Here is a 24,102-nt window from a genome sequence, read left to right as displayed (position 1 = left end):
TAAAACAAGGTACGCCTGTGTAACAGAACAAAACATCGTTCTATTGTTTTCATCTGATCACGATCACTAATCCTATTGCAGAGTCCTGATGTGGCACTGTAGGATAAGCTACTAGCCACAAGGCTGGTGGTTAAAACTCATCAGCTATCCAATCTCTTTGGAAACCCTATACAGGGTCATTATGAGTCAGAATCAACTTGATGGCACTAACAACAAATCCTACTGTAGCCTCTAACTCCATCCCCAATTAAGTTCCTTTGTTGTTGTTAAGTGCCGTTGTGTTGGTTCCGACCTATAGCCACCCTGTATAAGGTTTCCAAGGAGCAGCTGGTAAGCTTGAACTGCCGAACTTGCAGTTCAGATGACTTTGAAGTCCAGTGCATTAACCCACAGAGCCACACCAGAACTCCTAAATGGTCATCTCAACATTCTCAGACTTGTTACGCCAACAGTGACAGGGAGTTGACCACACTGGGAACCAGCTACCTTAGCATCCAGAACCTAGTAGATGCTCAAAAATGCCAGTTTTCCTTATGCACATATTTTCCACTTAATATATTCTTTCCCTTGATCCAATTTAAGGAAAAAAGATGAAGAAAATATATTTGCCTATTGTTTTTGTTACTGGGTGCTGTCCAGTCGATACCAGTTCATAGTGACCTTATGCACAACAGAACGAATCACTGCCCAGTCCTGTGCCAGTCTCACAATGGTCACTATGCTTGAGCCCATTGCTGCTACCACTGGGCCAATCCATCTAGTTGGGGGTCTTCCTATTTTTCACTGACCCTCTACTTTACCAAACATGATGTCCTTCTCCAGGGACTGATTCCTTCTGATAATATGTCTGAAGTATGACATATGAAGTCTGGCCATCCTGGCTTCTAAGGAGCTTTCTGACTGTACTTCTTCCAACACAGATTTTTTGGGGTTTTTTGGTAGTCCATGATACTTTTAATAGTCTCCTCTAACGCCATAACTCAAATGCATCAACTCTTCTATAGTCTACCTTATTCATGGTCCACCGTTCACTAGAGTACAAGACTATTGAAAATACCATGGTTAGGTGCCATGGAGTCGATTCCAACTCAGAGCCACCCCATGTGACAGAGTAGAACTACCCCAAGAATTACTCTGACGTTTTTATAGGAGCAGATCATATTACCAAGTCTCCTGCAGAGCCACTAGGTAGTCTCGAACTTCCAACCTTTCAGTTAGCAGGCAAGTGCACCATCAAGATTCCTTACATTTTGCCTTGGTCATGACAGCCTCTTACACACTATCCTAATTTTCCTTAAAGTTGGGAAAGCTACTTTAAGAAAACTGGTAACAACAGATTGATTGGAGTCCTGGTGTGGTGCCATAGGGTAAGCACTCAATCTCAATGTCAGTTTAAACTGCAAGGTTTTTGGTTCAAACTCACTATCTGCTCCTTGGAAAACTCTATGCAGGGTCACTATTAGCCGGAACTAACTCGACAGCACTTACCACCACCAACAACAATTTATTAATCACTGTGTTATCTCAGATAAGAGCAGTTGCCACTCTCTAGAACTGAAATTTCCTAAAGATAAATGATGTTGCTGTGAGGTATTAACAAAAGTCTTCCAGCCCATTCTGTGAAAATATCAGGGGAAATTTCATAAGCAAATATACTATTCAGAATCACATTCTCATAATACTGGGGGCCTCTGTAGGATAAGCACTGGACTGCAAACCACAAGGTCAGCACTTTGAGCTCACTGATCATTTCCTGGGAGAAAGATAAGGCTTTCTGCACTACGAGTTAGAACCTACTCGGCAGCACATACCAACAACAACAATGGGGCTAAATAAACCCTAAAACCCTGACATTCTTTTGCTTGACATGTGTGAAATCAAGAAAAATTCTGTATGGTACAGGTACAGGTGTCCCACTTTTTCTGTATTGAATATCTTCCTGAAATAAGCAAGTACATTTTGGAGGGGAGAAATGATTTATGTTTTTAACATACTGAGAAATTTACATCAGAATATTTCTTGGAAATTGAAAAACCATTTTGTCCAATGAGTAATAACTCAGATCTGTTACCTTAGGTATTCTTTCCATACTCTGAGTTTATGAGAAGTGAACGACTCCTATGGCTAGTATTAAGCTACACAAAAATTTAAATTTACAGAGCTAAAGGCCAAATTGCCTAGCCTAGTTTATAGATGTGAGGAAGGATGGATGAGGCAAAAGGAAAGATGCAGGAGTCCTAGCCTTGGATTTTTCCCAAGCCTCCTTGATCCATGCAAACTAAACTGCTCCCCATTGACTACATTAGAACTCCCAAACATGAATTCCCTTGGCAAATACAACATCATGGAATTTCAAATAGATCATGGTACAATTTTACTTTAGTTTAATCAATCTGTTTTAATGTTTTAATTCAGTTAAAAAAGAGGTCCAAGTAGATTGAATGAGCATCTCCAGGGAGGTGTGTGTGTGGGAAAGAGAGAGACTCAGAGAAAGAAAGTTGAACTAATTAAACAATTTCTAATGGCCAACAAAAATTTTAAGCAACTCCTTTTTCCTACTTACTTTATTAAGTTATAAATTATAAGTCTTGATGGAAAGTAATTGTAATTAAATAAAAGTATCAGAGTGTTGAAATTAGCTTTTCGTTCTGTTATACATAGGGTCGCTATATGTCAACTAATTTGATGGCACATAACAAAAAGCAACATCTTTACATATGTATCTATATAGATATAGAGCTTGATATATCTACAATGATTGGTGACTTTGTAGGATAAACCCTGGACTATGAACCACAGTGTCAGTGGGTCAACTCTACCAGCCATTCATGGGAGAAAGATGAGGCTTTCTGCTCCTGCAAGGATGTACAGTCTAGGAAACCCTTCACAGGTCGCTATGAGTTGGTACTAACTCCATGGTACTAACTCAACAGCAACACAGCTATAATGATATATCCTACTGGTTTTATTTCTTTAGTGAAACACTGACTGGTAGTGAAACACTGACTAGTACTCATGATTTGATCAAGAATTGAATAAAGGAAGATTCTAAAGAAATTCAAGTGGCTAAAAAGACCAGATTTGGTGATGTATTTGATGTGTGTATATAGAAGGAGTATTATTTTATTCATTGATGTTCTCAGCAAATATTTTATTCATTGATGTTCTCAGCAAATATTTATCAAGAACATATTATATAGACTTTTCCATGGGTGCTAGAGATATAGCAGGAAGAAGACGGCATTCTTGCCCTTGTGAAGCTTGTAACATGTTCTTAGGTATATGCAAAGATATGAGGAAGAGAGTTCTAAACAAAGGAAAGGGTATTAAGATGGAACCACTGAGCTTGGTATGTTCAAATAAATGGAAAGAGCAAATGAAGTTATTGAAAGATGACAGTGGGTAAACCCATAGAGATGGCTAAAAGGAGTTACATAGATTTAGAAGGTAACGCCAACAAGATTTCCTGAGTGTTTTTAGGAAGGGTGGAGGAGCTTGAGGGAGAAAGAATGATGATTCCTTAGCTTGGGGACTGAGCAGTTGGTTGAATGGTTGTGCCATGTAGTGAAATGAGGAAAACTGGGAAAAACAGGTATGGAGCAGCAAATCTGGAGTCCTGCTTTGACGATGTGGAGTCCTTGTGTGGTGCTGTAGATTAAGCACTGGACTGCAAAGTCGGTTTGAACAAGGCCAGTGGTTTAAATCCACCAGCCGCTCTTCAGAAACGCTAAACAGGGTCACAATAAGTAGGAACCAACTTGATGATAGTTAATAACAACCACTTTGACCATGTAGATTTGAGTTTCCTGGTAGCCATTCAGGCAGAGATTGCTGTAGGTGACTGGCTATATGGCTCTGGAATGCAGAAAGAGGTGAGAACCTGAGTTATGAATTTGGAAGTCATTCTCATAGTGATGATCCTGATGGTCAGGAATCTGGATTAGATCATCAATACAGTGAGTGTAAATAGAAAAGACAACCGAAAATGAAGCCCTCTAAACCAACAGTTAGTGATGAGGAGAATCTGGTGTGGAAGGAGAAGAACCAGAAAAGCACAGTGGCCTGGAAGCCAACTCAAGGAAGTATCTCAAGAAGGAAGTACTGACCACTGGATGTCAGTCATTCAGGGTTCAGGCCTAAGCAAGTAATTCACAATTGTTACCATTTACCAAGAAATGAATCATGGGGGAGGAGCAAACTGTGTCAAAGATATGAATTATGTTTGAGCCATACTGAGATATAGGTGTTATCTCATGGGGTATGTATACAAATTTTGGGTATAGATTTAAAATTCATCAGCATAGAACTTATTTCACAAGTCAGAACAGCAGAGGGAAATATTCAGGGTAAATGTGAAGTGATGAGACAAGATGTAATGACAGAGCCTAGAGAACACAGCATTTGAGAAATTAAAATATATTCATGAGACCTTAAATCGGGATTCCACAAATATGCCTGCGAAAGAAGCCAAAGGGATGAAAATGACAGACAGGGGGGTGGAGACATGACAGTTAAAAGCTTCAGAAGAAGAAGTGAATATTAAATGCTGGGCTGAGTAAGTGAGGACTAAAATATGTCTGCTGGGTTCAAAAAAGGGAAGATACTGGTGAGCAATTCTGACAGTGTTTTGGTGGCAGAAACCAAATTTCAATGAGTTGCAGACTTAAATGGATGTTCAAGAGATGAAGACTTTCAAGAAGTCTGACAGAAAAAGGAAGTAAAAGGTAGGGTGACTGCCAAAGGGAAAGAATGTGACAATAAGAGTTGCAATGACTGAACCCCAGACACGCCAATTGTGAAAGACAATAAAACAAAAAGAGTCCACAAAAAGACAGAAAGGGATGGCCAGAGAGGTAGGAGAGAAAAACAGATAGTGGTGTCAGATAAATCAAAAGAAGAGAGAATTCAAGAAAAGAGTGGTTAATAGTGCCAAATGCTGCAAGAGGTTTAGTAAGGCAAGAAGTCAAAAGTATCCATGAAATTTATCTCTGGGAGCTGTCAATAGCTTGAGGAATGGAGACCAAAGTACCAGAGGCAGTGTCTGCAGATGAATCTTTTGGAAAGCCTGACTGCAAAGAGGAAAAGACAAATAGCTACAGAACAAGTGAGGATCAAGTGTGAGATTAGGACATGTCTGGTGAAGGAAAACAGTCAGCGAAGAGAAGAGACAAGGATGAAGATCCAGGAGCAAGGAGGATGGCTGCAGGAACTATGTCCTTGAGGAAACGGACAGGAGGGTTCCAAAGACCAAAAGGTAGAATGGTCTTCCATGCTAATCAAGTCCTTAAGGAAACAAGCTAGTTGTGAACCAAAGAAAAGAAGTGTATGTGCATTGGCAACAGTCCACAAGGACTCAGACTTGTTTGGTTCACTCTGGTATTTCCTGCATCTGTGCTGAGCACATAGCCATTGTCATTAAGTGCCTCTGAATCAGTTCCAACTCATAGTGACCCCGTATAGGGTTTCCAAGGAGCAGCTGGTGGGGTTAAACACAGACCTTTGGTTAGCAGTCCAGTGCTTATTCTGCAGTGCCACACCAGTCCATAGTAGACATTCAATAAATATCTGTTGAATTAATTAATAAATGTTGAATTGTCCTAAGGTGTGGCACTGTGGGTTAAAGCACTGGATCATAAAGTCAGTTTGAACCACAGGGTCGACGGTTCAAATCACCAGCTGCTCCTTGGAAACCCTGTACGGGGTAGCTATGAGTCGGAACCAACTCAACGGCACGTAACAACACCTACACCTTAAGGTGATGAAAATCTGATTTTGCTTTTTAAAAAAACTAAAAACAAAACCCAGAATAGTGAAGTAGATTTAGAAAGAGACTCCCTAAAGTACAAGATGTTCTCCTAAAGCTTTTGAAATGTTGTCTCCCTGGTGTTTTAGTGCTGGCAGCAATCAAAAGTAATGCAAAATTAACATTTTGTCAGAAAACTTTCATTTCCTTCAGTATGTGCTTTGAAATACCTTTTTAAAATGTCATTGTTAATATCTTAGGTACATGAATTCTACAATTAGAAACATGTTAGGGCTTAGTTGAATTAGGCAACTGCTTTCCACACATACTCTAGATAGTCACACAGTATCCGATTTGCTGTTAGGTGTCATCATTTCTGAACCAATTCATAAAGACCTTGTACACAACAGAACGAAACACTGCCAGGTCCTGTGTAAATCTCACAATCGTTGCTACTCTTGAGCCCATTGCCACTGGGCCAATCCATCTTGTTAGGGGTCTTCTTGTTTTTTGCTGACCTCCCACTTTACCAACCATAATGTCCTTCTCCAGGGAATGGGTCCTCCTGTTAGTACGTCCAAATTAGAGACCAATTGTGGCTTCTAAGGAGCATTCTGATTGTACTTCTTTCTGGATAGATTTGTTTGTTCTTCTGGAAGTCCACGGTACTTTTAATATTTCCTGCAACACCAGAACTCAAATGCATCAATTCCTCTATGTTCTTCCTTCTTCATTACCCAACTTTCATATGCATATGAAGCTATTGAAATTACCTTGGCTTGGGTCAGGTGTATCTTAGTCCTTAAACTGACATCTTTGTTCTTGAACACTTTAAAGAGGTCTTGTGCCGCAGATTTGCCTAACACAATATATTGTTTGATTTCTTGACTGCTGCTTCCATGGGTGTCGATGGTTGACTCAAGCAAAATGAAGTCTTTGACAACTTCAATCTTTTCTCCATTTATCATTGTATTTTTTATTACTCCAGTTGTGAGAATTTTTATTTTCTTTACAATGAGGTGTAACCATACTGTGGTCTTTGATCTTCATCAGTAAGTATTGTAAGTCCTCTTCACTTTCAGCAAGCAAGGTTGTATCATCTGCATATCTCAAGTTATAATCAATCTTCCTCTAATCCTGATGCCACCAGCTTCTCAGATTATTTGCTCAGCATACAGATCAAATAAGTATAGTGAATGAATGAATACAACCTTGGCACATACCTTTCCTGATTTAACCAATTAAGTGTCCCCTTGTTCTGTTTGAATGACTGCCTCTTGGTCTATATACAGGTTTCTCTTGAACATAATTAAGTGTTCTGGAATACTCATTCTACACAATGTTGTCCCTTGCTTGTCATGATCCACACAATCAAAAGCCTTTGTGTAGTCAATTAAAGCACAGGTAAACATTTTCTCTGGTAACCTCTGCTTTCAGCCAAGACTTATTTTATGTTAGCAGTGATATCCTTCCTTCTCTGTCTGGTTCTGAATCCAAGCTGAACCTCTGGCAGTTCCCTGTCAATATACTGCAGCAGTCATTTTCTGAATTGTCTTTAGCAAAATTTTACTTACATGTGATATTAATGATATTGTCTGATGATATCAGATTGTTTTTATTAAGTGCCATCAAGTTGGTTCCGACCCATAAAGACCCTGTAGAAGATTTCTGAGCCGTCAACCTTGCGTTTCAAACCAACCTTGGTCAAGTGCTTATCCTACAGCGCCACACCAGGACTCTGATAATATCAGATGTTGTTGTTAAGTGCCTTTGAATCAATTCTGACCCATAGCAACCCTGTATAGGGTTTCCAAGGAGAGACTGGTAATTTTGAACCTCCAATGCTGTGGTTCAAATGACTTTGCAGTCCAGTGCATTAATCTACAGTGCCACACGAATACTCCAGATACTTATCACTAAAAACAAACAATTCTAGTTTTCTTTTGCTTAGAACTGACATCTAATATAATAATAATTATAATAAAAACTTAAAAATATAAAAAATGCACAGAAATGCTCCCAATTCAGGACCATTTTCAGTAGGCTCAGAGTTTGCTCTTTCTCCTAAAGTGAAGGCAAGCTCACGGCCTGCTAGATTGAGTGGAGGCTGCCCTAGCTTAAACGCTGCTACTGGTTATGTGCTTGGCTGCTAACTGAGAAGTGGGTGTTTAGAAATGACCAGCCACTCCACTGGAGATAGATGTTACATTCTTCTAATGTAAAAGAAGAAAAACAAACATTTGTTTGTTAACTGCTATCTAGTTGGTTCAGACTCATAGCTATCCTGTATGAGGTTTCCAAGGAGTGGCTAGTTGATTTGAACCACTGACTTGCTGTTAGTCCTATTCTTATCCTACAGTGCCACAACAGTCTTGGAAATCCTAAGGGAAGTTCTACTCTGCCCTGTGAGTCACTATGAGTTGAAATCAACGTGACAGCCATGGGTTGGTTGATTGGTTTTCTTAACATAGTTTTGTGGTTCAGTGGCAGAATTTTTACTTTCACATGGTAGAGCGGGGTTCAGTTCTCAGCCAGTGCATCACATGTGTAGTGACCACACATCTGCCAATGGTCATTTGATTGTTGCTATGATGCTGAACAAGTTTCAGACTAAGAAGAACGATGAAGAAATTCATGGAAATCTACTTTTGAAAATTGGCCAGTGAACCACATCTGATCAGAACCACGTGGTATTTTGTTCCATTGTGCATGGAGTAACCATGAGTTGGAGGCCACTGACAACAACAAACAAGAACAGCACCTAGACCTGGATTGCTTCAGCTTGTTTTTTTAAGAAGAATAACAGACCTAGCATTATATCCTGACTTTGACAGTACTGTGTGACTTCAAAAAAGTTATTACCACCTTTAAAATTGTTTCTTCATCTGTAAAATGGGAAAAATAAGAATTTAGCATTTCAAACTTTCAGTAAATGCTCATTCCTTGTGTTCTTCTTTTGGAATCTGGATTATTGATAATTAGAGCCTGTTCTTAGAGTTGATTAACGCTTCAATGATGCTCACCCAGAAAGAATTTGTCCTCTAGGCCAGCTTTTCACTCACCTGAGGCCATGGCTGAGAAGGAGAGTCCCTGTCTCCTAATTACCTGTACCTTCCTGTTACCTAGATTTCTAGGTGCTTGTCCCAGATTTTCATTGCAAAGCAGTGTCTCTCTCACTCCCTCATCTTCTTCTTTTTTTGAGAATCGGAATCAAAAGAGTAATGTGAATATGCTTTATCAACTAGGAAGTTCTGACTGTCTGGCACAAAGGGGCATATAAATGTCACAGATTTTAGTCCTTATTGGTACTAACAAGAGAAATGGTTTGGGGAACTCTCTAAATCCAGAAAATAGGACATTTCCTAGAAAACAACTGTCAAATAGTCAGTACAATGACACCTTTTATTAATATGGACCCCGTGGGCCAAATGGTAGAAACATGACTTCATCTAATATGAATATTTTAAAACAGTAACACCTAAGTGTTAAGGCCTAAGGTATAGAATTGGGAGAGGAGTTTGGTGTTAAGAATAAAGTAGCCTTGGGTGGGAAAAGAAGTGGAGGGTGGGGTTGGGGAATGGGTGTGGAAAGGGTGGGACAGTCTACCAGAAAATATGTTACAAAGGACAGATAACCCTCCCTTGGATTGTACTACCAGTTGGGTTTTTCAATGCCTCCGGGATGGCTACCTATCCAGGCCACAAAACTAAAATAGTTATTGATTGAATGTTGCTTCCCAAATTATATTCGGCTCTCTGCAGCTGGACTGTCAGCCTAGCAAGGACTCTTGTATCTGGGCTACTGGAAAGCTTGTCTCTTTTAAGATCCTCCCTGGTTAACACTTTCAGTTTAACTCACTGTCGATGAATTTATATATGTCACTTCTAGAAACTCAGGAGAATTGCCAATTATAAGCAGCAGAAGGGCCAGTAGAGCAATGTTCTCTTTCCTGGAATCACCTACCAGGTGCTTCAGGTTTAGCTTCTGGCAGCTGGGGCCTGTGAGGAGAGCTTTTTCCCTGTGAATCGCCAGAGGGGAGTGTTAATGAGTAGCTAAAGGCTGGCTAGGAGGTCTCTTTGGGGCTGAGAACATTGGAAAGAGGAATGAGCTCATTATACTTTATTGTTCTGGGAGCAGTTGGTTAGTGTCTCCCCCACCCCCACCCCTTTTTGTTTATAATAACACAAACTAGCAGCTTCTTTTCAGAAACACTAATTTGACTCTTAATACATTGTCTTACTCTCATAACATGTTCTCTATATATTTGAAAGGAATATATGCTCAAGAGAAGAAATTTTAAAAATATAGGTAATATTGGGATGGGGTTATTCAGTGATATCACTCAAAGATAGCCATAGTTGATGTTGTATTCTTTTAGATTCTAATTTTCTCTTTCCAGAGTTTTTTTTATGCCTAATATCATGACATGTAGGCTCTTAACAAGCATTGCACTGTGTTGTGGTTAGTTACTGTCAAATCTGTCTTGACTCAGTGACCCTATGCACAACAGAACAAGACCCTTGTCATGTCCTACACCATCCTTGCAATGTTCGAGACCATTGTTGCTGCCATTGTGTTAATCCATCTTGTTGGGGGTCTTGTTCTTTTTCACTCATCCTCCACTTTACTAAGCATAATGTCCTTCTCCAAAAGCAGGTCCTTCCTGACAACATGTCCAAAGAATGAGAGACAAAGTCTCTAAGTCTCCTTGCTTCTGGAATATTCTGGCAGTTTTTTTTTTTTTTAATGTTTTATTGTGAATTATCTGATAGTTTACATGGGAGAACATTAACTTTACATTCATCCTATCATATATCGTTTCATTGCCATGGTTACAATCCCCTCCATGCACCATCAAAATCATCAACCAATCAAAGGGTACATCCTCTGGGTCTAAAATCCCCAGCCTCTCCATCTCTCCACGTCATCATCTCTGGCAGTCCTTCTTGCAAAACAGATTTATTTGTTCTTCCGGCAATCCATGGTACTTTCAGTATTCTTCACCGACACTATAATGTAAATGCATCAATTCTTCTCTGATCTTCCTTATTCATTTTCCAACTTTGAAATACATATGAGGCTATTTATTGAAAGGTCATGTATTTTTTCTGTTTGCCTATCCTTCCCTAGGTCAGGGGAGATGTCCTCTGGAAGAGAAAGCTCTCTCTTTACATTCTTTACCTGTTGTTAAGTGCTGTCATGTCAGCTCTGACTCATAGTGACCCTGTATAGGGTTTCCAAGGAGTAGCTGGTAGGTTTGAACTGCTGACTTTGTGGTTCTCAGTCCAGTGCTGATCCTACAGCACCATACCAGGAGTTCATTCTTTACCTACTGCACCCCAAAAAGGAAATACCAAACCCACTGTCATCGAGTCAATTCTGACTCAGGGTGACCCTGTACAAGGTTCCTGAAGCTCATCTTTCTCCCAAGGAGTGACTGGTGGCTTGAACTGCTACCGTGTGACAAGGGCTCCTTGAAAGGGGAAGTAGCTAATTTAATATCTAATGGGAGACTTTCCTACTTGGTGGCATTGGTATGCCTTAAAAGAAAGCAAAAAAAAGAAAAAGAAAAAGAAAAAATTGTCTTCATTAGGGTTCTTTTCTGCCTGTTTTATGGATTGCTAAGGACTTTCCCCAGCTGGAAGAATTCTGAGTGTCTAAGTCCAAGGCCTGACAATCACGTTCTGCAGTATATCTATTTACAAATGTGTCTTCTTTTTGTTAACTGCCTTGGAGTCGACTCTGACTCATAGCGACCCTAAATAGGGTTTCTGAGGAGCAGCTGGTGGGTTTGAACTGCTGACCCTGTGCTTCGCAGTCCAGTGCTGATCCTACAGCTCCACACCAGGAGCCCTTAGGCTAAGTTAAAATTGGAGTTGGAGATGAAAGTCAACATTGCAGCAATGTTGTAGTCTGGTCTTTGAGAGTCATATCACACCTGAGGCTAATGAGTAAGGGCTGACCAGATCAACAGGGAAGACTTAGGAGTCTAATGCTGACTAAGCTTTCATGAGGCGTGTTGTAGTATATCATGGCTCAGTGGTGAGGCCAAGGAAGTCCCTAAGCCCTAAAGCTCCAAGGAGCTTCCTGGTTGGTGACCATGTCTCTCTTTGTACATGTGATCCCTCCCAAACCTCACCCTGTGTACCTCTTCTATTGTATCCTTTTCGTTCATAATAAATCTAAAGCCATAATGCAGTCTACTTTCTGTGAAGTTCTGTGACTTCTGTGAGTCATTCCAAAGAACTATACCAAACCCATAGGGGCCGTGAGAGCCGGCAGGGGCTGAGGTCTGCTTATTTGATTATCTGAAACAAGCTGTCCTTCTTTCTGTGAGCTCTGACCTAGCACCAGTGGCTAGGTTTGGAATGGGATAATGCTGCTTTGGCAACTGGCGATGAGGATGGAGAAGAAGCAAGATAAAGACTGGATTCATTTCCACCTTTTGGGAATTAGATTCCTACTGATCCTTACCACACAGTTAGCAATGAAGGTAGCTTTTGCCCAATTCACCCCTTATTTACTCAACTGCTTTCTACAATCCAGGACTATTGTAATACAACTGGTGTTTGATCCTCATTTGGTTCCTTGGGTGAAATTGCCAATATTCAACCAATGTGACCTACAAAAATGGCAGTTTCGAAAGGATTGAGCCACTAAGAAAGAAAATTAGACCAACATCCCTCATGAACATAAATGCAAAAATTCTCAACAAAATCCTAGCCAACAGAATTCAACAATACATCATGTCAAGTGGGATTCATACCAGAGACGCAAGGATGATGGTTCAACACCAGAAAAACAGTCAGTATAATCCACCATATGGAGCTCTGGTAGCGTAGTGGTTACGAATCGGGCTGCGAACCTTAAGGTCAGCGGTTCGAAACTACCAGCTGCTCCGCGGGAGAAAGATGAGGCTTTCTACTCCCGTAAAGATTTACACCCTCGGAAACCCTGTACAGGGTCGCTATGGGTCGGACCCGACTCGATGGCACTTAACAACAACAACAACAATAATCCACCATATGAATAAGAAAAAGGAAAAGAACCACATGATCATATCGATTGATACGGAAAAGGCATTTGACAAAATCCATCATCCATTCCTGATAAAAACACTCAATGAAAGGATTGGGCTAATATTTTCTGCCAACTAGAATCCAGTGGTGAGAAGTCAGTGGTTAGAACCACAAGCATCCCAACATTAAAGAAAAACCAGTACATGTAGTGTTTTCATGAGAATGAAAATACAATGTTCTTATAAAGAAAATTTAAGGACTATAACTTGAAGATAAAGAACAAGCCATGATCCTAAACCAGAGAGGCAGAGACAGAGACACCAGAGTCAGAGGCAGAGACGATGGCATGGAGAGATATAGAGCATCTGAGGACTCTAGATTCATGGAAAGAGTCTAGGGTGCTGACAAGCAGGGGCTGGTTTGCAAAATGTGCCCTTTGGTTGTTTAAATTATTATATATTCCTGTGTGTTTTTGTGTACATCAAAAAGGGGAATTGTAATTATTAGCATGAAACAAGATGCGGTTGGTTGAGTTCAAAAGTGATGTTCTGCTATGTAGACTATCACTCACCTGACAATAAAAGCTTTATAGAAAATAAAAGAAAAAGAAAAGAAGTTTGACAATAAAATAATAAATTCCTTCTCAAGACTAGAAATAATGTCAAAAAAAAGAAAGAAAGAATAAGCCATGCTGAGATTTTAGGTTTGCATGCACAAAATGGAAATGCTATGGAGAGTTCCTGAAATGTCTGTTGTTAATTTTACAGAGTAATTCTCCTATGTTAGTTACCTAGGCTAGATGTTCTTGTCATCTTCATCCGTGTTACAAAGCACGTAAATCAGAAAATATAAAATATCATAATACACTAACTTTGTGGGGAGCGTGGTGGCTCTATAGGATAAGCACTGGACTGTGAACTGCAATGTCGGTGGCTCAAACCTAGAAGTTACTCCACAGGAAAAAGATGAGGCTTTCTGCTCTCTCAAAGACGCAAAAATTACAGCCTCAGAAACCCTATACAGGTTCACTATGACTCTGAACCGACTCAACAGCACTCAACAACAACTAAATTTTTAACTTTGATTTTTTTTTTTTCATGTAAACTAAAATAACTCTTTTAAAGTGGTAAAATCTAAGTTGAAACTTCTATCTTTTGCAAGGAATTATTTTCTACTTTATGGAAATAATTAGAATCCTGGTCTTATCCTACACCTCTGGGCAAAGCTACTCAGTCACTTAAAAATAAAATAAATGTTGCTTGTACTTTAGATCAACTTGGTAAAGTTTTGATTAGTAAACTCAGAGCTTGATAATTTAAGTGCTACATACTCTATTTTGAGTAAAGCAAGCAAGTCAATCTCTATCAGATTCATCTGGCATCAATATCACTGTGCCCTTATTTAGAGGATAAAGTATCTCCAACTGATATTTTCCAGCCATTATAACAAGTACCAATATCCAAATTGAAAATTTCATTTGCATTTCTGTAAGAGTTTGGAGAAAAGTGTAGATTTGCCCCCCAAAAAATTATTTAATATTAGACAATGAGATTATGAGTGTTGTAGAAATTCTTCGAAATCTCTGGAGATGATTGTTTTTGTTTAAGTAGGAGAGTGGTTGAAGACTTGAAAAAAATGACTGAATTTAAGCTGGATTTTTTTTAAAACTGAGAATATCTAAAATATTTTTGAAAAACAGTGAATAATCAAAACAATGTGCCTTGGGAGACATCAAAACCCCTTTGTAAATCTATGACAATTAAAACAAAATGATAGTATTGATTATATAGTATACAATACAGCCCTAAAATAAATTTTAGTGATAGTATTGATTATATAGTATACAATACAGCCCTAAAATAAATTTTAGTATATATGAAATACACCATGAAAAAAATATTGCAAACTAACAATAAAATGACAGATTATTCAGCAAAATTGGGAACCAACTCATAGACTGTCAATCTTTATGGGAGCCAAAAGCCTCATCTTTCTCCCGTGGAGTGACTGGTGGAATCAAACTGCAGCTAAATATACTCACCTATAAAGTCATAGACACATATCAACTTAAAAGTGAAGGCTTATAAGTCATAACTTGTACAAATCAATTGCTTTTGTCATTGTTAGTTGCCATCAGTCAGTTCTGATTCATAGTGACCCTATGTACAACAGTATGAAACACTGCCTGGTACTGCGCCATCCTCACAACTGGTAGGTTTGAGCCCATTGTTGCAGCCACTGTGTCAGTCCATCTCCTTGGAGTCTCCCTATTTTTCACTGACATTCCACTTTACTAAGCATGATGTCCTTCTCCAGGGACTGATCCACTCAGACAACACATCCAAAGAACAAGAGGCAAAGTCTCCCCCTCCTAGCTTCCAAGGAGCATTCTGACTGTACTTCATTCAAGACAGATTTGTTTCTTCTTCTGGCAGTCCATGGTACTTTTGGTATTTTTTGGCAACACCATAATTCAAATTAATCAAAATTTTTATGGTCTTCTGATTCATTGTCCAACTTTCACATGCATATAAGATTATTGAAAATACCATGGCCTGGGTCAGGTTCGTCTTAGGCCTCAAACTGACACTTTGACACTTTAAAGAGGTCTTTTGAAGCAGATTTGCCTAATGCAATACATCTCTTGGGTTCTTGACTTCTATTTCCATGAATATTGATTGCGGATCCAAGCAAAATAAAGTCTTTGACAAAGTCAATCTTTTCTCTGTTTACCATTTTGTTATTTCTTGATCCAGTTGTTAAGATTTCTGTTTTGCTTGCACTGAGGTGCAATCCATATTGAAGGTTTAGTTTAGTCTTTGATTTTCATCAGTAAGTGTTTTAAAGTCTTCTCACTTCCTGCAAGCAAGGCTGGATCATCTGCATTTATAGATTGTTAATGAGTCTTCCTCTAATCCTGATGCCATGTTCTTCTCTCTATAATCCAGCTTCTAGGGTTGTTTGCTTAGCATACAGATTGATTAAGTATGGTGAAAGTCTACAACCCTGTCATACACCTTTCCTGATTTTAAAACATTTAGTATCCACTTTTTCTTTTTGAACTACTTCTTAATCTATGTACAGGTTCCTCATGAGCACAATTAAGTGTTCAGGAATACCCATTCTTTGCAATGTTTTTCATAGTTTCCTATGATATACACAATTGAATACCTTTGATTACTCAATAAAACACAAATAAACATCTTTCTTGTAGTCTCTGCTTGCATCCAAGTTTCATCTGATGTCAGCAAAGATACCCTTAGTTCCACTCCTCTTCTGAATCTGGCTTGAATTTCTGGAAGTTTCCTGACTATACATTACTACAACTGGTTGTGAGTTATCTTCAGCAAAATTTTACTTGTATGTGATATTAATGATATTATTCTATGATTTCTTTAGTCTGTTGGGTGAACTTTCTTTGAAATGGGCACAAATATGGATCTCTTCCAATCATTTGGCCAGGTAGCTATCTTCCAAAAGTCTTTATATAGATGAGTAAGGTGAGTGCTGCATCAGTTTGCTGAAAGATTTCAGTTTGTGTTCCGTCAATTCCTGGAGGCTTTTTTTTTTTTTTTTTTGCCAACACTTTCAGTGCAGTTTGAACTTCTTGATCATATGCTACCTCATGAAATGGTTGAGCATCAACCAGTTCTTTTTGGTACCTTGATTCTGTGTGTTCTTTCCATCTTCTGTTGATACTTTCTATATCGTTCAATATTTTGCCCATAGAATCATTCAATATTGTAAGTTGAGGCTTGGACTTTTTCTTCTATTATTTCAGCTTAAGAAATTATGAGCATGGTCTCCTGGTTTGTTTGTTTTTTTTTACTTGAAGTCATTGCACATTTCATTATAACACTTGGTCTTTGAAATTTTCTGTTCAGTTCTGATCTAATAGCTTTAGCTTCTCTAAGTTCAAAAGCTAGTTTCAGAGTCTCTTCTGACATCCATTTATTTCCTGTCTTTGTAATTACCTTTGATCTTCTGTCATTAGTTCCTGAGATGATCTCTAAATTCAGGTGTGAATTTGTTTTAATTATCTTCAGATCCAACCTGAATTTGCATATGAGCACATGATGGTCTATTCCACAATCTACTCCTGGTCTTGTTTTGGCTGATGATATAGAGCTTCTCCATCATTTCTTCCCGCAGATATAGTCAATTTGATTCCTGTGTATTCTATCTGGTGAGGCTCACTTGTGCACTCATATTTTAATTTATTGACTAAAGGTATTTGTAATGAATAAATCACTGGTTTTGCAAAATTCTATTATGCAATATCCAGCCTCATTTCTATCACCAAGGCCATGTTTTCCAGCTATCAATCCTTACTCTTTGTTTCCAGCCTTCCTATTCAAATTACCAGTAATTATCAATGTATCTTGATTGCATGTTTGATCAGTTTCATACTAAAAAAGTTGGCAGAATTTTCAATATTATTGAAATATTTAGTGGTTGTGCATAAATTTTAATAGTAATGTTAATTGGTCTTCCTTATAGGTGTATTGATACTATTCTGTCACAAACAGCATTCTACTTCAAGATAAATCTTGAAATGTTCTTTTTGACAATGAATTTTGATTCCTGGCAGAGTAAACCATATGACTGTCTGATTCAAAATGGCTAATACTTGTCCATGCCTAGGATACTGATCTTCCATTTCATTTTTTTAAACATCTTCCCTGCCCACCAAACCCAAAACCAGCAACCCTCTGTGGTGGAGCCAATTCTTACTCATAGCAACTCTAGAGGACATAGTAGAGCTGTTCCATTGGGTTCCAAGGCTGGAAACCTGTAAGGCAGCAGACCTTTTTCTTATGGAGTATCTGGTGGGCTCAACCCACTGGCCTTTGGGTTAGCAACACAATGCTTCATCCACAGTGGCACTACCTCTTTCCCTGTCCACAAGGTTAGATCACTTAACTTACAAGCAACAATTTTTCAGTTAAGCCCATTAAGGAACTAGGTCCCTGGTTTCATAGGCACTTTGGGGTTTCTAATGAAATTAAGAACTAAAAAGGCTCACTTTGGCATCTCCAAAGATTGGATAATTGTCTTCAATAATTCAGGAATGGAGACTTTCAGCTGCACTGACCTAGGGCTTCCAGCCCAATACTGAATTCCCAATTGTGAAGGAAGTAGATAAATATTTCATCTGTCGATGCAATTATTTCTAATCTCTAAAAAACAAAATACCAACTGTTTTATGCTCAGTGAACAGTTTTCACTGTCATACTGAAATTTCCTAATATGTTTAAATAGCCAGTTGTAAAACCTGCCTTACAGCATACTACCTCATCAAATGAAATTGTTAACGTAACTTGCTAATTAACTGTGCAATGAGCATCTGTGCCTCACTGTCAAGTGACCCTTTGCACATAGCTCCCCTACCCCCCCCCCCCCAGGGAGTACAGTGACTTCTGAGCTCAGGCTCTCACAGCTACCACAGTGCTGCTTAGCATTCCCATGGCCCATGATTCACATCTCCTCACAGCAACTTAAGATTCAGATTGCTTCTTCAGTTGGGCAAAGAGAGAAGTCAGATGACCTTCACCAGTCACACAACTTTGGTGAGAGAGAGGATTCTGGGTGTTGTTTATGGTACGAAAAAGCCATTTGCTGTTCAGGAAGGCTTGGAGGCTGACTATATGTTTTCAGCTTTTAATGAATGTGTTTGTCTTTGTTGTGTACTAGAATCAGCTCAATTCATAGCGGTCTTATTAGAGTGATAGTGCTCCACAGGGGGTCCCTAAGCAGTGATCTTTACTGGAACAGATTGTCAGGTCTTTGCTCCTGAAGAGCCACTGGGTGAGTTCAAACCACCAGCCTTTTAGTTTAGCAGCTGAATGCTTAACCATTGTGCCACTAGGACTCCCTAAAGATTCCATTTTGATGTTTCTAATCATTAAAAAATTCTGGTGTTTCTTGGTCCAGTAACTATCCCTTGAACACTTTTCATGAGCCCAGCAGTGTTCTGGGTGCTAAGGTTCTATATAGCCATGCCCTCAGGGACCTCCACTGAATGGGAACATTAGATATTATGCCAATAATTCCATAATTGTAATTGGCACTGCAAAGGAGAAATGCAGGGTACAAGGAAGGCATAAAACAGGTCTGACCTTAGTTTCTTAACATGTAACAGAAATGCCACAAGTGGCTGGCTTTAACAAACAGAAGTTTAGTTTTTCACAGTTCAGCAGGCTAGAAATCTGAATTCAGGACACCAGCCCTAAAACAAAACAAAACTCATTGTCTCCGAGTCGATTTCAACATACTATAGGATCCTATAGGAACTAACAGAACTTCATGCCCAAGAGGATGCAGGCAGTAAGGAAGATGGTGCCTGGCAATCTGTGGATCACAGTGGATCACAGTGGTCCAATCTCATTGCGCATGGGAATCCTCACTCAATGGAAACTACAACAATAACCTATGTCTAACTGGAAAGGGTATGGACCACAGGTTTAAGATTCTAGAGATGGAGCTGTACTGGCAATGGGATGGGACTTCAAATGAGTTTCTCCTTTAGTATGTGGAGTTTAAGGTCAGCCCATTTTTCCTTGAAGCCCAAAGCATCTGTTTGGAAGCAGGGCTATGATAAGCATGGTTGCTGTTGTTGTTAAGTGTCATCTAGTTGGTTCCAATCCATAGTGACCCTTATAGGATTTCTGAGGAGTGGCTGGTGAGCTTGAACTGCCAATCTTGCCATTCAAACCGACTTTGCAGTCCAGTGTCTTAACACCCAATGCCACACCAGGACTCCATGATGAGCATTAAGAACCTCCGATTGTGTGGCGCTGTGTGCTAATGTGCTAGACTTGCAAAGACAGTTTGAACCACAAGGTTGGTGGTTCAAGTTCACCAACCACTCCCTGGAAACTCTATACAAGGTTGCTACGGGTCAGAACCGACTCAGCAGCACTTAAAAACAACAAATTTTACAAAATGGGAATCCTGGTGTGACTCTGTATGGTCAGCAGTTTAAACCCATCATCAGCTGCTCCTTGGAAACCCTACATAGGGTTGCTATGAGTCAGAACTGACTCAACAGCACTCAACAACAACAACAACACTTTACAAAATACTTTCTCCTGTATTATCTCTGTACTTAACTGTGGTATTTGGGGAAAACATACAGCAGCTGTTATCTTCATTCAATGCGTAGAAGTATGGCAAGTTTGTGATTTATTCATAGTCACACAACTATAAATGAGGACTTTACTCAAGTTCCTCCAATTCCAGCACAAGGGTCTTCTTATTTCACCATGTTATCTTACACATGATTAGGGCAAACTCTCCACCAATTCTTGGAGCTTCCATGTTAGATGGAGTCTCACAATTTGTTCAATATAAATTTATTTCTGTATTCTATTCAAGTGCCTAAGGAACCCTGGTGGCATAGTGTTCTATGAATTGAGCTGATTACCACAGGTCTGCAGTTCAAATCCACCAGCTGCTGTTCAGGAGAAAGATGAGGCTTTCTGCTCCTATAAAGATTTACAGTCTTGGAAACCCTATACAGAGTCACTATGAGTCATAACTGACTTCACTCACCCACCACAATCATGACCCTATTTTTAAAAAATATTGCAAACTATTTGCATTATATGAATATTTATAACACTTTTTTTTTCTTTTTCTAAGAATGAAATTTTAAGGACAGATTAAAGTTCAGGCAGTCCCTGGATTATGAATGAGATCTGTTCCTAATGTGTCTTTAAGAATTTTTATTTCAGTTGGTCAGAACAGGTGCATATGGTTCATATTTAGCCTTTAGTGTAAGAATTTAGCCTTGGTGGCACAGTGGATTAAGCATCCAACTGCTAACCAGATGCTTCATGGGAGAGAGATGAGGCAGTCTTCTTCTGTAAAGATGTAGTCTTGGAATCCCTATGGAGCAATTCTACTGTGCCCAGTGAGGTCACTATGGGTCACAATCAGTTCCACAGCAGAGGGTTTTGGTTAGTGCAAGAAAAGACTCAAAGCCTTTTCAATGATTTAAAGGCTGCATGTGCAGCAAGTGAAGGTGATTGTGATGAAGAATTTGTTGCAAGTAAAGGTTAATTCAGTCTTTTCAAAATAAAGACAACTTTCAATAATTTTAAAGAAATTTCAATAATATTAAAGAAAATGTCCACTCCCCCTCTGTCAGCTTGTCATATTGTGTTGGCTTGCATGTTGCAAGACAAGTTGTGGGATAACATCAGTGACATCATATACGAAGAGAGCAACAAGTTATTGAAAAAAAAAAAAAAGACAAGAAAGAAAGAAAAAAACAAAATGGATCTGAGAAAGACTCTGAAAATTGCTCTTGAAATTAAAGTGAAAGGAAGAAATGATGAAGTAAAAGATCTGAACAGAAGATTTCAATGACAGCTCGAGAAGACAAAGTATTATAATGAAATGTGCAAAGGCCTGGAGTTAGAAAACCAAAAGGGAAGGAGAAAATGCTCAGCTTTACTCAAGCTGAAAGAACTGAAGGAAAAATTCATGTGACAACTTGGAATATTCAAGGATTTTATGTGCAAAATTTTGAACGATGCAAGAAGCATCAAAAGAAGATGGAAAGGTTACACAGAGTCATTGTACCAAAAATTGCTGGTTGACATTCAACCACTTCAGGATGTAGCATTCAACCATTTCAGGATATAAGCAAGACCAATGGTACTGAAGGGAGAAGTCCAAGCTGCACTGAAGACATTGTTGGAAAACAAGGCTTCAGGAATTGATGGATTACCAGCTGAGATGTTTAAACAAACAGATGCAATGCTGGAAATGCTCGCTCATCTGTGTCAAGAAATTTAGAAGACAGCTAACTGCCCTACCAACTGGAGGAGATCCATACGAGTACCCATTCCAAAGAAAGGTGAACAAACAGAATGGGGGGATTATTATTCAGAAGCAGATATGGAACAAGGCATATCATTGCTAATGTCAGATACATCTTGGCTGAAAGCAGAGAATACTGGAAAGATGTTTATTTGTAACTGTGCAAAGGCTTTCAGCTGAATGGATCATGACAAGTTTTGCATAACGTTGTGAAGAGTAAGTATTTCAGAACATGTGATTATGCTCATGAGGAACCAGTACAAAGACCAAGAGGCTTGATTTAAACAAAACAAGGGGATACTAAATGGTTTAAAATCAGGAAAGGTATGCAACAGGGTTGTTTCCTTTCACCATACTTATTCAGTCTGTGTGCTGAACAAATAATCCGAGAGGCTGGATTATATGAAGAAGAGCATGGCATCAGGTTTAGAAGAAGACTCATTAACAACCTGCGATATGCAAATGATACAACGTTGCTTGCTGAAAGTGAAGAGTACTTAAAATACTTACTGATGAAGCTAAAAGACTACAGCCTTCAATATAGATTGCACCTCAACTGACTGAAACCAAAAATCTTCACCACTGTACCAATAAATAACATTATGACAAATGGAGAAAAGATTAACGTTATCAAAGACTTAATTTTCTTGGATTCAGAATCAACACTCATGGAAGCAGGAGTCAAGAAATCAAATGATTTATTGTAATAGGCAATTCTGCTGCACAAGACCACATTTAAGTGTTAGTGAACAGATATACTAGTTTGAGGACTAAAGTGTGTCTGACCCACGCCACAGTATTTTCAGTTGTCTCATATGCATGTGAAAGTTGGGCAATGAATAAGGAAGGCCAACTTTATAGCATCTAACAACAAGAAGAACTGGGATAGGGAAGGAGAAAACATCGAAAGATCTCTTTAAAGTTTTAAAATGCAGAAGTGTCACTTTGAAGATGCTATTTTAAGTCACCTCATATGCATATGAAAGCTGGACAATGAATAGGAAGACAGAAGAGAAATTGAAGCCTTTGAATTATAATGTTGGTGAAGAATATTGACTATCCCTTGAACTGCCAGAAGAAAGAACGAAACAGTCTTGGAAGAAGTACAACCAGAGTTCTCCTTACAAATGAAGATAGCAAAACTTCCTCTCGCTTTTGACATGTAATTTAGGAACGGACAAACCATGGAGAAAGATATCATGGTTGGTAGAGGGTCAGTGAAAAAGAGGAAGACTTCATGAGATGGGCTGACGCAGTGGTTGCAATAATGGGCTGAAGCATAGCAATGATTGTGAGGGTGATGCAGGCCGGCTCAGTGCTTCATTGTGTTGTACATCAGGTTGCTATGGGTTGGAACTGACATGAAAGCACCTAACAAATAACAAAAAAGGGCAAGTATAAGTTGTCCATAAGTCCAACATTCATAACCTGGGAACTTATTTGTAGTAGAGAGACAATCATCTGAGACAAATTAAACTAATAGATTTTTTTTTTTGCCTAAAATCTAATCATTTATAAAACGTGATAAGACCTCTGCATTTTCAGTCTCTATTCCCAAATGTTCCCCTAAAGTAGTGTTGGTGGTGTGCCACTGAGTGGTTCCAACTCATAATGACCCTGTATAGAGTTACCAAGGCTGTAAATCTTTATGGGAGCAGAAAGCCCCATCTTTCTCTTGCAGAGTGACTGGTAGATCCAAACTACTGACCTTGAAGTTAGCAGCCTAGCTCATAATCTATTACGCAGTAAATAATAAACATGATTCAGCATCTCCTTCCTATTCTCATGCCACCCCATGGAATCATCTGTGATTCTGAGAAAGTCGGATGGCCAAGCTGTCCCAGACACAGAAGGAGCAGGAAAATCTTTGCTACCAGGCTGTCTTATTAATTTATCTTCTCCTTTCCCTTGAGGCTTTAAAGATGCTTACAATTATGTGAAAAGGTAAAGTTACTTTATTTCAGAGAGTGTAATTTAACTGTATCAATTCTGGTTTGTCACAAAAAAAATATAGATCCAGGGAAAACATATAACCCTTTACACAGTGCTGAATTATAGTTCTCTATCATATACCCTGAACCTAACTACTATTGTTTATCCTTCTCCTTCCCAAAAGCTCCTGGACTGTTTTGTGATCCCGGTGGTGATTTTGCTCTCCTGGTTTTTCCTACTGATCCGGTACAAGGCTGTGCATTTCGTTGGAATCGTTGTCTGTATCCTGGGCATGGGCTGCATGGCTGGAGCAGATGTTCTTGTGGGAAGGCATCAGGGAGCAGGTGAGATTCCAGGTGTTCACCAGTGATTTATCTCTGTGGGTAAGTCCAAGGCAAGAAATAGAATGTTCAATGTTGCCTAGAAAAAAGGGTTTTAGGGCCCTGGTTTTCCCAATATGTGTCTCTGACTCATAGTTACCCCCATGTCTGTACTAGGAGGCTTCTTGGTAGCCAAACAGTTAAGCACACTGCTGCTGACCAAAAGTTTGGAGGTTTGAATTTATCCAGTAATTTGTGG

The 24,102-nt window shown here is 39.1% G+C and overlaps 1 protein-coding gene across 1 annotated transcript in view; it reads left to right on the top strand.

Annotated features, from left to right (window-relative positions):
* Window positions 1-24,102, top strand: part of SLC35F1 (solute carrier family 35, member F1) — a 608,564-nt gene that overhangs the window by 502,069 nt on the left and 82,393 nt on the right. Inside the window, exon 4 of the mRNA XM_006839890.1 lies at window positions 23,708-23,867. Coding sequence (XP_006839953.1) covers window positions 23,708-23,867 — 160 coding nt within the window. The remainder of the gene's footprint in view (window positions 1-23,707; window positions 23,868-24,102) is intronic.

The sequence above is a fragment of the Chrysochloris asiatica genome, unplaced genomic scaffold, assembly GCF_000296735.1.
Source record: "Chrysochloris asiatica unplaced genomic scaffold, ChrAsi1.0 scaffold00027, whole genome shotgun sequence".
Classification (NCBI taxonomy): Eukaryota; Metazoa; Chordata; class Mammalia; order Afrosoricida; family Chrysochloridae; genus Chrysochloris; species Chrysochloris asiatica.
Note: the sequence above shows the minus strand (reverse complement) of the source record. Positions and strands in the feature narration are given on the sequence as shown.